The sequence below is a fragment of the Artemia franciscana genome, unplaced genomic scaffold (assembly GCF_032884065.1).
Source record: "Artemia franciscana unplaced genomic scaffold, ASM3288406v1 Scaffold_2426, whole genome shotgun sequence".
In the NCBI taxonomy this organism is placed as follows: Eukaryota; Metazoa; Arthropoda; class Branchiopoda; order Anostraca; family Artemiidae; genus Artemia; species Artemia franciscana.
In genome coordinates this window covers 207-18,031 of record NW_027063308.1, presented here as the reverse complement: position 1 = coordinate 18,031, position 17,825 = coordinate 207, and the positions used below count along the sequence as shown (strand labels likewise).

The following is a 17,825-nucleotide window of genomic DNA, read 5'->3' as shown; positions in this document are numbered from 1 at the left end:
TCGACATAAAAATCTAATTTAATTTTTCTGAAGAAAAAAAAACAACAAAAAAACAAAGCATGAATCCCAATTATTGTCTTTTCCTCTTGTTTTTGGTAGCCTACTTTTTTCATATGCCTACTGTTTTCAAAGTAATACTTTAAACACTTTGCCAAAAAAAAAAAAGAAAAAAGAAAAAACTATTAGTGGTAGTGCATGCTGTGACTGATAGTGAGTTTGGTGCAACAACGCTTCCTGACGAGCTACCAGGAAAGGCAGCAAGTAGCCTACTACTAAAATTTGATTTTTGCCGAGGTGTAAACAAGATAAATCTATCATTTTCCTTCTAGGCTTTGTACACTGAGAGACTTAGCTGTTGTTTCAGAAGAAAAAGCAAGGTTAATTACTTTCTGGGCATCAGAATACTTCCTCGCAGCGCTTTTATTTTGTGCCGACACCTTCTCTAAACAGATCCACGATACATTTTATGACATTGCCGAAATATGTTTGTAACTTACGGGGCTTTTACGCTCATATATAGAATAAGATCTGTTTATTAAGTTTTTATCTCTACTAAGAAATGCCGAATTTTCACTCGATCATAAGAACCAAAAGCAATAATTGCCTATGTTTTCCCCTGCTATTTCTCAAAAATAAAGTATTGAATGAAGTAAGACTTAACCAGCAGAAAATATGCGAAAAAAGGACGGTAAATTGCAAAAAAGGCGGATAAGACCATGGGATCAGCCAAGACTTAAATTATTTTTATTTATTTTTTTAGATTAACTTTGCGCTAATTTTCAGAAGTTCCCTTGTTTAAGAATAGCAGATAACACATATTTTGGAATATTTAGCAATGGAGGTTTTGAATATGCAGTAATGGAGGTATAAACTGCGTCACTACCATCCCTCCCACCGTAGCTTTGTCCCTACGTCAGTTTGTTTTGTTAGACAAGAAACAAGTCTTTCATCTGACTTAAATTTTTATAGTTCTTTGTGATTTTAGGATAAATACTCCACGAAAACAGGGTGGCCTTGGAAATATTAATATTCCACTCTTAGCTGACGAGAATTGTAGTATTGCCAAATCTTATGGAGTTTACTTAGAAGAGGAAGATGTGACGTTCCGTGGCCTTTTCATCATTGATCCAAAACAAAATCTACGTCAAGTAACCATCAATGACCACCCAGTTGGTCGCTCCATTGATGAAATACTTCGTCTTGTTCGAGCGTTCCAGTTTACTGACAAAGGTGGAGAAGGTAAATATTGTAATTAAACAATAACCCTTTTTAAGTGGTTGTTTGATCTCATGGAATGTGTATCGAGATTAATACCATAGCCTTGTCTTAGTGGAGTCAAAAATCTCCCACGTTTGTGTATGCTTCTTCGTTCCTATGGGATATCAAATAAAAGAGATAATCGTGGAAAGTAGGGAACAAGCTCTTTTGATCGCTTGTTCTTAATTCAAGAGCCTTTTTTTTTTATCGGCTAAAACCAACCAGAGGACAATCTGCTGACCCATTAGTGCCATGGCATCCCCTATCACAGCTGTAAAAAAAAATGTCTCTCCGGGTGTTTAATGATAAGTGCAGCATCAGGCTGGGGCATCAGATGAGTTGGGGCGAATGCCCCAACACATTTCATTACCCAATTTATAATAGAGGCTTCATAGAATGATCTCAATAGTTGAACATATTACTCTTTAATGAAATATGGGTCATACAGGGGTTTTCAATGTATTGAGTCTCAAAGATCCTCCCATAAGCTCCTAAATTCGGGGATTATTTAAGGAAAAGTCTTAAAGTGTTATATTTTAATCTTTAAAAATCATTTAGACATAAGCAGTAGACAAAGGGGCATAATGGTCCCATTTTACCCTGCAAAGATTGTGATTAATGCATTTATTTAACCCAAGCTCCTATAAAGAAAAAGCAATATAAGCAAGCATAGCGCACACAGCAAGAATAAACGCAAGCACTAGCAAAGCAAAGCAAAGCAATCATAATCAATACATCTCCCTTCTTTTCACTTTAAACTAATTGGTTCACAATACACTAGTACTGCACCATATCATCACTATCTGAGATATCACTAAATTTATTTACATCCCGAGAAGGACCTAGGCTCGCTTCTCTATTGTGTGTTCTAAGTACACATAAGGTTTATTACACTATCTTTAAAAATCTTTAAAAATCATTTAGACACAAGCAGTAGACAAAGGGGCATAATGATCCCATTTTACCCTGCAAAGATTGTGATTAATGCATTTATTTAACCCAAGCTCCTATAAAGAAAAAGCAATATAAGCAAGCATAGCGCACACAGCAAGAATAAACGCAAGCACTAGCAAAGCAAAGCAATCATAATCAATACATCTCCCTTCTTTTCACTTTAAACTAATTGGCTCACAATACACTAGTACTGCACCATATCATCACTATCTGAGATATCACTAAATTTATTTACATCCCGAGAAGGACCTAGGCTCGCTTCTCTATTGTTTGTTCTAAGTACACATAAGGTTTATTACACTAGTAAAATCTACTATCACACTTAACTTTTTTTTTTTTTTTTTTTTTTTTTTTTTTTTTTTTTTTTACGACTACGAGACGGTGCTAGGCTCACTTCTCTCATATGTACTCCTGGTATACACATTGCATACTTTCCACTTCACACAACTATTTAAAGGTTCAATCTCTTTGGCGGGTTAATCACTCTTGCGGATCGTGTTCTTGCACTGACTTGGGGGAGAGGTGCTGCTCCACATGGCTGAATTGAGGCTTTAGATGAGGTGAGCTGTGTCTCCATTCGGTCTAGTGGTGCTGAGGAGCGCAGCGGTGATCTGCTGAGCTGATTTCCGGGTGGTGACAGTGATTTTTGAGCCGGAATTTCTTTGTTTGGAGTAGAGAATGGTGTCGAAGATATGACAGTTGGCCCACCAAGGTCTCTAGTCTCCGAGTCAATGCCAAGGTGGCTTGAGAGGTGAACTCTATTCCGTCTTATGACAGACCCGTCGTCTGTCTCAACTACGTAGGATCGAGGGGTCTCAGACTGGGCAATTACTCTTGCTGGACTCCATTTGCCACACGGAGTCTTCTGCACGTATACTAATTTCCCTACTTCTACTGACGGAAGAGGCCTAGACGTCGCATCATACTGACACTTCTGTTGTCTCTGGGAAGCTGTGCGTTTCTCCAAAAACTTGGGATTGCTGACCACTTTCTTTTTTAGGTGGTCAGTGGTACATGGCAGAAGTGTCCTCAATTGACGACACATCAGAAGCTGGGACGGCGAGGCTAGTCCATCCACGGGTGTGTTCCTGTATTTGAGCAGTCCCAAGTATGGGTCTTCACCGTTTTCTGATGCCTTCGTCATGAGGCTCTTTGCTGTCTGGTCAGTCTTTTCCACGAGGCCGTTGGACTTTGGATAGATTGGACGTAATGTTCTATGAGTGAATCCCAATGTCCTGACAAAATCTTGGAATTTAACCGAAGAGTACTGAGGGCCATTGTCAGATATTAGTATAGATGGGATGCCTTATCTGGCGAAATGGGATTTGAGTTTGGAGATGACGGCCTTTGACGTAGTGGAGCTGAGTTTGTCTACTTCGAAAAAATAGCTATGATAGTCCACTGTTACAAGATAGTCATTATTGTTGAGCGTGAATAGGTTGGATGCGACTTTTTGCCAAGGAAGACATGGTATTTCGTGACTGATCATAGGCTCTCTTTGGTTTGATGGCATGTTTCTAGCACATGTTTGGCAACTACGAACATACTGCTCAATGTGTGCGTTCAGGCCAGGCCAATAAACCAGCATTCTGGCTCTTTGCTTGGTCTTTTCTATTCCAAGATGAGCAGCGTGGAGTTGTCTTAGGATGTCTGGCTGTAATATCTTGGGTATGACCAATCTCTCGCCTTTGAAGATGACCCCTTTGTTTGTTGACAGTTCATGCTGGATATTCCAGAACGGACGTGGCTCTGACTGGCATGTTTTTCTGCTTTTTGGCCAGCCTTCATGGATTGTTTTCGCCAGAATCCTGAGTTGCCTATCTTTGGAAGTTTCTTCCTGGATTCGTAAGATTTTCTCATCACTTACAGGAAGATGTCTAGAGATCTGATGAAAATACACGTCTATTTCTGTAACTAGTTTCTCATCGATATCCGGAAGGTGGAGACGAGAAAGAGCGTCGGCGATCGGTATTTCTGAACCTGGCCGGAATTGCAGATGAAGATCGTATGTTTGGAGTTGTAGCATTAGTCTCTGTACCCTTGGAGGGGCCTTGTGGATAGGATTTCTGACTATTGTCTCAAGCGGGCGGTGATCAGTGATTACGTTGACGCGTCTCCCATAGAGGTAGAGGTGAAAGTGCTTGCATCCATAGACAATAGCGTACAGCTCCTTTTCAAGTTGGGAGTACTTTTGCTCGGTTTTGCTAAGTGCACAGGACGCATATGCTACTACCTTTCCATCACTACAGAGGTTTGCTCCCAAGTCATGGCTGGACGCGTCGACTTTCAGCTCCACATTCAAGCTTTTGTAGTTGAAGAAGGAGATGCCTGACACGATTGACTGCTTGAGCTCTACCAGCGTCTGGTCATTTTCGGGACTCCAAGAGAATGGCTCACATTTGAGTATGTCTCGAAGGCTTTTATTTCTAGTAGACAGGTCGGGAATGTATTTTGCGAGGTAGTTCAACATTCCAAGGAGGGTAAGCAGCTCTTCGCGACTCTGAGGTCTGGGCATCTCTTCGATGGCTCTCAGTTTTTCTGGGCCTGGTTTCATGTCATTGGCTCCAATTACGTGCCCAAAATAGCATACGCTGCTTGCACTGAAGCTGCATTTATCCTTGTTGAATTTAACACCTTTTTTAGTGCTCTTTCCATAAGGGCTTGGAGTCTTTCATCATGCTCTTCTTGGTTTGCTCCATACACTAGAATATCATCAATAATGATGGCTACTCCTTCAAGCCCTTCAAATGCTTCTTCCATACGGCGCTGGAACTCATCTTGTGCTGAAAGTAAGCCAAAGGGCATTCTAAGGAATCGATAACGCCCGTATATAGTGCTGAATGTTGTCATCTCAGATGCAGTTGCAGAAAGGACTAATGACCAGTACCCAGACCGAGCATCCATTTTGCTGAACACCTTTGCACCATGCAGCTTGGATGTAACATCTTCTAAGGTAGGTATGGGATAGTAAGGGCGCTTTATGCATTTGTTGAGGTCTACTGGGTCTATGCATAGCCTTACAGTTCCGTTCTTCTTTTCGATCATCACCATTGAATTTACCCATTCTGTGGGCTCCGTTACTTTTTCAATGATTCCGTCTCTTTCCATTCTGTTAAGTTCGTCCTGGGGTTTGTCTTTTAGTGCCTCTGGTACCCTTCTGGCCGGATAGACGGTTGGTATGGCCCATCTTTTAGATGGATGTTGCATTCCCCTTCAAGTTGGCCAATGCCTTCAAAGAGGCTTTTGTACTTCTCTTCTATGCTGGTTTGTTCCGCATTAACATTGAGTACCAGTTTGATGAGGTTCAAGTCTATGCTGGATCGATATCCCACTATTGGGGTCGATGCTGAGTCGACTACATAGAATCTGTGAGCACCTCTAGGATACTGTTTGTGGCTACAGGTAAGGCACAAGTGCCAATGACAGGGATCCTAGCACCACAGTAGCTGGTCAGTCGCTGATTAGTTGATTGCAGACTTGGTTTTAGGTCAAGCTTGTCGAAAATGTTTTTGGGAAACACATTTGCTTGGGCTCCTGTGTCAATTTTGAAGTTGACTTAAAGCTGGTTGTTTAAGGTCAGTGGGACAAGGGCTTCATCTTTGCCACTACCTTTGTCAATGGCATACAGGAAAATTGTTATTTGATCATCGACTGCCTCTCTGAATGACTCAGTTTCTTCATCAAATGGTGACAGACCCTTGCGAAATGATTTGGCTTCTTGCAAATGATTTCCCTTCGCTGGACATGCATGATTGGTCGAGTAAGATCCATCACAAAAATAGCATTCTCTACCCTTGGTGTGGCTATTAACAGAAGCTTTCTGATTTCGGAAGCTATTCCGGCTTGAACCACGTGTGATTGCATCAACTTCCTGCTTGATAGATATTGGTTTACTACCACTGAATGATTTTAGCTGAGCTCTGGTTGTTTCGTAGGTTCTACATCTTGACACTGCACGCTCAAGAGTTAATGAGTCACCTTCCGCTAACAGTTTCTCTCGAACAGCTTGGTTTCGAATTCCACAGACAATTCGGTCACGAATCGTTTCATCTTGTTCTGTGTACAGACATGGTTTGCCCAATGTTTTTAATTCTGTGATTTACCTTTCAATACTTTCGTTTTCTAACTGGTCGCTCTTCTGGAAGATGTATCTTGCAAACACAGTGTTTTTCTTTGGGATTGCATAGTCTTTAAAGTTCAAGGGGTTCAATTTTGTTGGCTTCACTCTTTTCCATTTCGAAAGTATTGAAGATCTCTCGTCCCTTTTCTCCCATCCAGATAAGCAGGTGGGCACACTGAGATTTTTCTGTCTTTTCTGCCAGCGGTCCTATAAGCATCAACCGGGCATGCTGTTCAAATCGATTCCATTCATCTGCCAAGGAGGTGGCATCCCAGTTGATGGATGGCTGTTGGACTTCCATAGTGCTGTTATATTTCAGTGCCAAGATCCCGCTTCTGAAATCAAGCAACGATTGTGATTAATGCATTTATTTAACCCAAGCTCCTATTAAGAAAAAGCAATATAAGCAAGCATATCACACACAGAAAGAATAAACACAAGCACTAGCAAAGCAAAGCAATCACAATCACTACATACCCCTTCAGTGGAAATTTATTCTTTATAAATCTTGTCAAAACTAATATAAGTCTGCATAATTCAAGCATACACAGAAACTGATCCTTTGATTTGAGAAAATTAGCTCCAATGTCAACAGAGATGGTTCACTAACAGTTATGTTTCTAGACAGAAATGAAGCCTGCAAAGCACTTAGCCTAGAAAAAATTGGCAATATCCCTGTTACACCTGAATGGTGGAAACCAACCCTGAAAAATTCTCAGAAAATAGTGCTGTACAACATACCATTGGAACTGTCAACTGATGACTTGAAAGATGGTCTTATGAACAACAAGGGGGAAATGCTGGAGATTCTGGATGTTCATCGTATGGGCAAGCTAGATTCTAAGGGAACAAGAAGTAGTAAGAGTGTCCTCTTTATCTTACCTGCTAGTTCCCAATTTGACTCGGTTTTCCTTTTTGGTCAGCAAAAAGCTCATAAAATATACAAAGAAAAACCTCTCCAATACTCAAAATGTTTTAAGCTTGGTCACTCATCTAAGTGTTGTTCTTCTTCTGAACCATGGTGCTCTAATTGCCTTGGTAATCACTCCTTGTCTACAGAAAGTATATGTACTGAAGTGCCTAAATGTACAAACTGTTATGGTAGACATCAATCAACAGATCACAATTCATGTCCTAAGTATGTTCAATGAGCTAAAGTTTTAAGGATTGCTCTTCAAGAAAATGTCCCTTTCCCTATAGCTGCAATGGAGCTGACCAAGCTTTCCTAAGTACCATCAGGTCCAAGAGTTAATGAGGCCAAGGAAGTGAATTTAGCCCTTCCTAAAAAACCCTGGCTACAGGTCCAAAAGAACAACCAAAATCAAGCACTCATACCTCCTACTGAGACTTCTTACCCTCTGTTGGCTAAAGAGCATCCCAAGGTGGCTGAAGCTAGTCCATCCCTCAACAATCCTAGAATTAATCCTAAATCCTGGTCTGAAAGAGTGGCAGCTTTTCCTAATATTTCTACTCAACTATGCAAGATAGAGTTGGACCTCATATTACTAATTTAATTAAATATGTTGCATCAGTGGACTTAATCTTACAATCAAATATGGCTAAAGATAAAAAAGCCAGTATAACAAAAGAAATTGCAGAACACTGCTTTTCCAATTCTATTTTCAATGAAATAGAAACAGAATTATCATCCATTCTCTCAAAGTATCATGCATGTCACCTATTCAACTCTTCCTATTTTAGCTAATCTGCAGATCCTACAATGGAATTGCTTCTCTTTAAATTCTAATAAACTTGCTGATCTTATCCAATGTGCAAATGATTATAGAATTGGAATTATTTATCTACAAGAGACTAATCTTCATCAGTACAAGAAAATCAAAATGCCTGGGTACAAGTGCTACAGGAAAGATAGATCAACTAACAGAAAGGGAGGGGGTGTGGCAATCTTTGTTCATGTTTCAATCCAACACTCCCCTCAACCCTTAACTATCTACAGGGATGACATAGACGTTGTAGGTATAATAATTACCTTAGCCAATGGTAACCATCTTGCCATAAAATCCTTTTATAATCCATGTGGGAGTAAGGACATCCAAAGTATCTTGGAAGCAGAATTATCAGGTAATAATACTTTTATTTTTGGTGATTTTAATGCCCATAGTCCTCTCTGGGAACAATCAGCTGGTAGCAACAAAGTAGGAAGAGGAATAGAGTGCGTATTGTCCAATTTTCCAGACACCTTGATTTTCACTCCATTTGACTTTCAGACCAGGTATGATATTTCTTCTAACTCTTTCTCAACTATAGATTTGCTTCTAGGTCCTTCTTCATATTATGATCTAGTTCAGATGGTGAAGGCGTCGACCATTCAATCTGATCATTGTGCAATTCTTACATCATTTCAAGATTTATACTACACTCCCAAACCCTATGTCCCTACATTTATTAACTCCAAAGGTAATTGGTCCCTTTTTCGTGAGATATTAAATGAAGTAGATTTTTCCTTTGTTTCTTCTAATTCTGATATTAATGCCATTGAGTCTAATTTGAGATCAATCCTGCTGGAGTCAGCTAAATTAGCAATTTCAATGACTAGGGTGCATTTTTACAATGGCTCCAAAAGACCCAAGAATTGGTGGAATGATGAGTGTAGGGATACAGTTATGGCAAAAAGAAAGGCTCGTAAAATGTTTCAAAAGCACCCATCTCAGTCAACAGCAATCTCTTATAAGCAGTCATGTGCTAAGGTGAAACTACTTTGTAGGATAGCTAAACAGAGTACATGGCTGAATTTCAGCTCAAGTATCAGTTTTGGAATCCTAATTTCAAAGGTCCACAATTTCATTAGCCAACTAAATAGTGGAAAGCAGCCTAATGATGACCGTAGATATGATATCATTCAGGATGGATATCCAATTGTGTCAGATAAAAAGAAAGCAGATCTGTTTACTGATATTTTTAAAAATGATTGCTCAGATTTTCATCCCATCCGACCTCCTTTTTCAATCTCTCTTTTACCTGTTCTTATAAGGGTACTCTGATGAAACCTTTTTCCCAAGATGAATTTTGTGTAGCTCTTAATTCTCTTAACATCAAGTCTTCCCCAGGTTATGATGGTATTTATATGAAGTGGATTCTTGAGTCCCCAAAGGTGGTTCATACAGCCCTCTTAAGTCTTTATAATCTTATTTGGTCAAGTCAAAAGTTCCCAGATGCTTGGAAGATTGCTCAGGTATTTCCAGCTTTAAAACCTTCTTATTCATCTAGTGATTTTAAGTCTTACCGTCCTATATCGGTATTACCTTCCTTTAGTAAAGTTCTGGAAAGGCTTGTCTTATCAAGAATTGAGTGGTTTGCTGAAGTCAACAATCTCTTTCCTGGTGAATAAACAGGTTTCAGAAAAGGACATAGCTCTTTAGACAACATTACCCGGCTAGAAATTGATGTTTGTAATTCTCTTAAAATAAAACATGTCACAATGGCTGTTCTGTTTGACTGGCCGGATGCCTATGGAAACGTAGTCCACAATAAATTATTGGAAATCCTAATAAATCTTGACTTCCTGTATTCTTTTATAAGTCTTATAAAGTCTTTTCTAACCGATAGATATTTTTACGTTCAAGTAAATCAGTCTAGAGGTGAGCAATGTCCCATTACGAGAGGACTTCCTCAAGGTGCAATATTGAGCCCTCTTCTATTCAACTTGTATGGTTCTGAATTTCAAGTATCTCATGCATCATTTGGCCTTTATGCAGATGATTTGATTATTTGGAATTCGGGAAGAGATATTGGCCTTCTTCAAAGCCTTATTCAACATGATATATGTTTAGTCCAGAGATTCTCTTTAGCATTTGGCTTACCAATCTCAATCAGTAAAACTTAAGCCATTATATTTACTAATGGTACTGCAGATCCTCCTAATCCACTGACAATTTTCTCAAGGGAGATCCCATATTGCAATTCAGTGAAGTTACTTGGTTTATTAATGGATTCTAAAATGCAGTGGCATGAACATATTAATTCTTTGAAATCTCTGATTGTTCAGAGACTTTGTATTTTAAAGAGACTTGCTGGAAGTAAGTGGGGATGTCACCCAAAAATTATTTTGGATTTTTACAAATTATATATTCGTTCAAATATTGAATATGGGCAAATTTTTTAGCTCGTCCTCCCTCCTCATTCAAAATCCTTGAATCTTTACAAAATTCTGCTATTAGAATAGCTTTGGGTGTGCATAAGCATACTCCTCTGTCAAAGTTAAGAATACTGTTGGGATTGGTGTCCCTAAGTGAAAGAGCATCCAGTCTAAGGATAAAATATTTTTCGCAAATCCAGGCTTATGGAGCCAAGTATGCTGTATATGCACATACCTTTGCTGAGAAGTCAGCCTGTCCCAATGCCCATTCATCATGGAATCAGTTTCAACTGGAGGTCCCAAATTGGAATCAACATTCACTTTATGCATATCCCTTTACTGAGTCCCCCCATGGGAAATGAGTCCTCCAAGCTGTCAAGTAGAACTTATTTCTATTAGTAAAGATTTGATTCCTAATTACGAGATCCAGACTATTTTGGCTGAACACATCTCAAAGGCTTACCCCAATTATACAAAAATATATACAGATGGATCTGTCCAGAGGGAAAGAGCCGGAACAGGAGCATGTATCCCATCCCTGAATTTGAACATCTATTCTCCTCTCCCATTGGGATCTTCTATCTTGTCTGCTGAATTACGTTTCATCCGTCTGGCCCTGGACGCACTTATAAATTATAAAATGGAATCTGAAAATATATTCTGTCTCTCCGACTCTAAATTACCATTACTATTGATCCAAAATATTAATAGAATTGCTAATGACAAGGATTTATATAATATTAGAAGACAGCTTCTTAATCTTAAGATCAAAGAAAATGAAGTTTATTTTCAACATGTTCCTAGTCATAAAGGCATCAAATATAATGATATGGCTGATTCTCTAGCAGCCAGGCTTCCATGTTATTTCTTAGTCCTTCCTCTGACCTCAATTCACGAGATATTATCAGGCAAAGATCCAAAGTTAATCACAGTAAAGTAATGTTATCTCCATTTCATACAAGATTAAATACAGTGCTATATTACCGGCTGAAATCAGGTGCCCTATTTCTAAATAATTTGTTATTTAATTGGAAGCTACATCGTTCCCCTTTTTGCCGAATCTGCTTTTCAGCAGAGGAAATAATCCAGCATATATTATTTGATTGCCAGGCTCAGAGTGAAGAGACTGTTGCTCTTAAGCGTTTATGCTCCTTGGCTAAGATTCCAAATACTTATACAGCTATCCTGGATTCTAACCTGCCATGGGAAATTGATGGTAAGAAATTTAAGGCAGCAATTGATACCTTAAAGAAGAGAAATGTTGTTTAATAAAGATTAAAGCTTGAAAAAGTCAATTTTTAAAAGGACGTGATTTATCCATAGTTTTTGATTGTGCAGAAGAGAGCGGGAATGAGTAGGAAGAGCCGTATTGGTACCAGCCGGCCTAGTGGCCTTAAACTGCTGGGGACAGGTAGCTCAGGTACTTGCACTTCCCACAATCAATAACAGTGTAATATTGCTCATAATTGCATATATTCATTGTTTGCAGACTGGAGGAAAATAGCGCTTTCAGTGGCTAGTTATTCTAGAGAAGAAGTCAAAGAGGTGAAAGGACTTGATGTTAGTCCATATACCTCCCTACAATTTTTGGAACTAGAACTGGCTATTTCTGGCTACATTAGGGGATTAGAGTGGAAATATCATTACAGGGGAGCTTATATTTGGAATCAGTGTCTAATTAGATTTACGTTGCATGGGCAATGTGAGGTGTTGTGGCAACCTTTGCTCAGCTTCGCCAAGTAAAGTGTTGTGAGAGTAACACTTTGGTTTTGTTTCCTCGGTTCTATTAAACGCTGAAGTTGTAAATGTGTAAGGATCTTAAAATAAATACTAGGTACACCAATTCGCAAAAGTTGCAAACCGTTCATTGTAACTAGCAAAAGTTGCAAACCCCTCATTGTTGAAGATGATTCTAGCCTAACAGCTGATCATTACTTACAAGTCCTCTACATGTCTTACCACTGGAATAAAATTGATCTCACCATCAAACACACCGGAAACAGATAGTAGGTACACGAACTAGCAAAAGTTTCTGAACCCCTCATTGTCATTGATTTTGAGCTAACAACCGACTGTCGCTCAAAACTCCCCTATATGTCTCACAATTGGCATCGGCCTATTTTTGGTTTCAGTGTGTACCTTACTATTGAAGTTGTCAACCCCTTTAAACTTTCAAACTGGTATATCTCATGAAGGAATTTTTCTACCAAAAAATGGATGGCATATGCTTTGATGAGTTCATCAAGAGCTATCGACTGCCGTGGAAAAAAATCTATCTGTCTTAGTTCAAAAGTTGACTTTTTTGCCGTAGGCCAAGTTTCTAATGTCATCACATAGAAAGGAGCAAAGGATAAACTCTAATTTCTTTATCAGTGAAAGAACTTTTAAAGTTTAAGAGGCACATCTGATACCATTCCTCTACCACAATCCCAAGGGCGAAAGACCAAATGATAAACTCAGCTGAAATCACGAACAGAAAGGGGTGGAAACAATAGATGGCAGCACTTTTGGTTTCCACTTTTTTGGTTCTGTAAACTTTTCTATTTATCGCTCAAAAAAGATATCTACAAGTGTTAAATATATTTAACACTTGTAGATTTTAGTCCATCTTTAATTTGAAACTGGTGCCTGCTTGCTTGCCTGCTAGAACAGAGCTTTCCACTTGTAAGCAGAAACATGGTTTGATGAAACGAAAGCTTGACTGCATAAGTTCAGGTAGTTCTGTCTGACATAGGCTATAAAACTCCAAGTAACTTCACACACTATAGACTCTGGCTTAAGGACAAGCAAAACCATCCTTTTTGGCCCCATGCAAGAGTTCTACAAAGCTTTCCAAAATGCAAAGTTATATTCATCAATCCGGCCTAAGGTCTACACTTTCCGCAAAACCGCAGAGGTCAGACCCTTACCACTTTCTAGAAATAAGCTGAAATCGAGGTGCTAGGAAGAAGAAATATGGCTAAACCAAAGTGTTGCTCTTGGAACACAATGAGGAATTTGATGGTACTACTCTTTTGCTATTATGATTAGGCAAGATAGGTAATTGAGAGTCTATCTAAAAGGACAAACCCTGTATTGGAGTCTTGATATTTCCATCTTTTAATTAAAAGTTTATATTTTTAGGTTAAGACTCATGAAGTAAAGTTTTGCCCTTGTCAGGAAGTTTTTTGTAGCCATGATGTTGGATTATCTTGTCACTCATCTCCAAACTTTACCATTTTTTAATGGCACTTGGTATTTACCAGGTGACATAGCAATCGTAATTTCTATTGGTCTGACTGTCCTGGTTTTGCTATTTTGGGCACTTCCAGATAAGCTAGGACGACGAAATTTGGCGTGCGTATCAGGGAACAGACCGTATTAAATTAGAAATGGTCGTTTCCCCGATCCAGCCATCTGGGGGGGGGGGGGGGGTTAATTCGGAAAAATCGGGAAAATTGAGGTATTTTTAACTTACGAGCCGGTGATCGGATCTTGATAAAATTTGGTATTTAGAAGGATATTTTATCTCAGAGCTCTTATTTTAAATACCGACCGGATCCGGTGATATTGGGGGGAGTTGGAGGGGGAGACCTGAAATGTCGGAAAACGCTTAGAGTGGAGAGATCGGGATGAAACTTAGTGATAAAAATAAGCAAAAGTCTTAGATACATGATTGATATAACCGGAAAACGGATCCGCTCTCTTTGGGGGAGCTGGGGGTTGAGGTGGGTTTAATTCGGAAATATTAGAAAAAATGAGGTACTTTTAACTTACGAACAAGTGATCGGATCTTAATGAAATTTGATATTTAGAAGGATCTCGTAACTCAGACCTCTTATTTCAAATCTCGACTGGTTCCAGTGTCATTGGGGGAGTGGGGGGGGACAGGAAATCTTGGAAAACGCGCTAGATTGGAGAGATCGGGATGAAATTTGGTGGGAAGAATATGCACGAGTCCTAGGTACGTGATTGACATAATTGAGTCGGATCCGCTCTCTTCGGAGGAGTTGGAGGGGCGGCCTAATTCGGTAATTCGGAAAAATTAGAAATAATGAGGTATTTTTAACTTACAAACGGGTGAATGGATCTTAATAAAATTTAATATTTAGAAGGACCTTGTGTCTCAGAGCTTTTATTTTAAAATCCTGACCGCATCCGGTGACCTTGAGAGAAGTTAGAGGAGGAAACCGGAAATCTTGGAAAACGCTTAGAGTGGACAGATCGAAATGAAACTTGATGGGAAGAAGCTCTTGGCTCTTCCGACCCTGTTACAAGTGCCGTATGAGCTCTTGGCTCTTGTTTTTTTTTACTTTCTATAATAATCATGAATAATCTATTACATAATGCTTTTCTTCATATTTAGAGGCGTTAATTCAAAAATTTTAAGTATAAGGAAGTCAGCCCAACTTTCTTGGTTGTCTTCAGTTAGGGTAACCCTTTAGGTGAAATTGACAGCACAGAAAAACTATCTAGCTTATATCATCATTCAACAGAAAACCGGGTGGAGAGTTCTACACAGGATTCATGCACAAACTTACTTACGGTTCTACTCTTTGTTATATTCATTTTGAGACTCTCAATATTTTTGATCATCTTATTAGCTTAGTATCCAATCCAGCCATTTTTTCTTATGGTAATTTGTGCTCTTTGTTCTATTTTAACATTATTATTTGGGACGTTTTTAATTAGTGTATTAAATTATCTCTACCTTTCAGATCTTAGTATGGGTGAACAAGAATCTGACAAATTCAACTTTCCTTTAGAAGAGGAGAAAATTCTTGACTATTGGAAGGAAATTAAGGCGTTTCAAGAATGTCTCAATCAGTCCAAAAACAAGCCTAGGTTTGTAATTTTAATTGTTGGCATTACGACTGTTGCGGTACTAGCCTAAATGTTCTAAGAAGAATGCAATTACAAACTGGGTGGTCATTTCTGACCAATTTTTGTTATAATATTAAATATATTGTTTTAGTGTTGTCGCTTGATGGAGCTTTTGATTTCCTTTATAGATATATATTGTTCTTTTCTCAACAATCTTATTTGCTTTATTTGCGTAATTTCAACTTGAGCCAATAAAATTATGGTGCTCTGTGATATGATTTACCTTACTCGTATTAAAAAGAAGAAAAGATTCTGATAGGCTGAAAACATCAACAGCTCAGGTGTACACATTTAGTGTTCTTTCTGCCATTTACTGTGGGTGCGGAGTTTGATCAACCAATAACAAAGTGGCATCTTCATATCCTATGTATAAGTGCTTGTTATGAGCTCCGTTTTCAGGCCACTCTTATCCAATCCGGAGTTTGATGCTTATTGTGCTTATCGTTTTGGACTAAAATACCACTTTTTCCAGAGTTTCTTCAAACTAACCATCAGTTATGCGGTTTTTGCGTGCTTCTGAGCGCGCAAATTGGCGCTTTGACGAGCAGACTCGAGCTGCTGTTTGTTATCTTCGGACTTTTAATACTCTAAATTTTATTTTTGCCTATTTTGGTATTACATGGGATAGGCGCTCCTGTTTTGTGCTTTACTTGCTTTTTTAGCGCTCTACTGCGCGCTTCAGAGCGATCCTTTACTTTTTTTATTTTTAAGTTCTACCTTATCATTGATTTTAATTTATATTTGTTTTAGGTTTAATATTTTTCACTAATAGTAATTTTTGTTGTTTGAACCTGGATTTTTGGGCTTTAAAAATGCCAAGTCTATTCGCAAACCTTATTATTATTTTTTTAGCTGATGTCATCCTTTAGTTTGAAATTTGTCATTTGGCATTACTGATCGTGATTAATTTTTACAGAATATCTGATCATTTTAAAGTTGAATTGAGTAATCAGTTCAATAAATCAGTATCTTATCAATAAAAGTACATTTTTTTAGTTATACATATTATGATGGTCCTCCTTTCGCGACTGGGCTACCTCACTATGGACACATATTAGCTGGGACGATTAAGGACGTAGTTACGCGCTATGCACATCAAAATGGATATCATGTTCAACGACGGTTTGGTTGGGATTGTCATGGTCTGCCTGTTGTGAGTAAATTTCATATTATGTACTCAGTTTTATCCAAGTACGTCTACCGTGGTCCTTTTTGGATCTTAAGTAAAGAAATTTTTGTGTATAAAATTAGATTTTATTTCTGTGAAATATTTTGTAAAAACAATGATAAATGCATGCATTGATAATCATTGCCCAGTAGTGAAAATATATTGCTTTGCTGTGTATTTAAATGCAACTCAATCCCATTTAAATAAGCCTCCTTACATGGGGTAAAACACAAGTTAGAATCTTTACATGTTTAGCCTTGTTGGAATTATTTGCTTTTTAAAGTCATGATGTAAATACCTGTCAAGATGATTAGTAAAAAAGCTCTGTTTTGTTGTCACAAAAAAATCAGACATCACAAATTCTTAAAGCCTGATTTATTTCTCCTCTTTTATGTCTTTTAATGGGGGTTCTCTTTGCCCTGTCATTGTCTAAGGATCGAGGCGTTTACTCCACCCCTCCCTCTCCCATGGAAAAACCCTTCCCTGGAAAATACTTCCTCGCGGAGAATATGGTTTTCTAAGTTTGAAGATTTTATTTGAGTTCTTTTATTTTTTACTTTAGTTGAGAAGTTGTAAGGAAAGTGAAAAAGAGGAATCTATGTTTAAGTTTCGACTCCTCCCTCCATGCAAAATTTTTCTCTTGGAAAATCATCCGGAAACTCTCCCCTCCCCCTTCAAAAAACTCGCGCGCAAAAAATATATCCGTATGTTTCCCAATAAAAAACACTCTGTAAACAAGGGGCAAATTATAAAACTGAAAAAGGTACTTGAATTTCTGCAATGGGGTTCTCTGTTTCTTTTGTAACCAGGGAGAGAGAGATACCTTAAAGGATGCATTTTAATGCCAAAATGTCTCAGCTCTGACTGAGCCTTCGGGTAAACATAAAATTAACTCTAAGGGAGAGACGAGAGGAAGGAGGTAGAAAATTTCTTATAATCCCCAGGTATTTTAGTCTTTCTTTTATAAATCGAAAGTGATTGGATATCAACATACCACAAGGGGTATTTCTCGGGTGGGGGAATTCCTCACGGGAATGCATTTTCCAGGGGGGGTTTTTTTCGTGAGGCGGTATTTTCCGCTGTTATTTTCCCCAGGAATTATTTTTCTGGAGGGGGGGGGGGTGAGAGCTGGTTGCCCTGGAATCACTTTTGATTTTTCAAGAGGTCACTGAAACTTTCAATTTCCCATCGAAAAACAAAACATGATTAACAAATCCGATTAACAAAAAAAGTATAGTTCTCGGGGCAAGGGCTGTATGTTATTGCAAGTTATCCATTGTTAAAATTTAAAGTGTTTATAGTAGGGATGGTTTTACTTTGGAGAAGGCTCCAAAGAAATTGAATTCCAAGTTCAATTTGGAGAATCA

At 38.5% G+C, this 17,825-nt stretch overlaps 1 protein-coding gene across 1 annotated transcript in view; it reads left to right on the top strand.

Annotated features, from left to right (window-relative positions):
- The window catches only part of LOC136042905 (peroxiredoxin-1-like), a gene marked incomplete at its 3' end in the record, with an annotated part of 31,541 nt that extends 15,060 nt beyond the window's left edge, over window positions 1-16,481 (top strand). Inside the window, exons 4-6 of the mRNA XM_065727831.1 lie at window positions 986-1,239; window positions 15,125-15,251; window positions 16,287-16,481. Of these exons, the coding sequence (XP_065583903.1) occupies window positions 986-1,239; window positions 15,125-15,251; window positions 16,287-16,481 (576 nt within the window). The remainder of the gene's footprint in view (window positions 1-985; window positions 1,240-15,124; window positions 15,252-16,286) is intronic.
- Window positions 16,482-17,825: the final 1,344 nt, after the last annotated feature.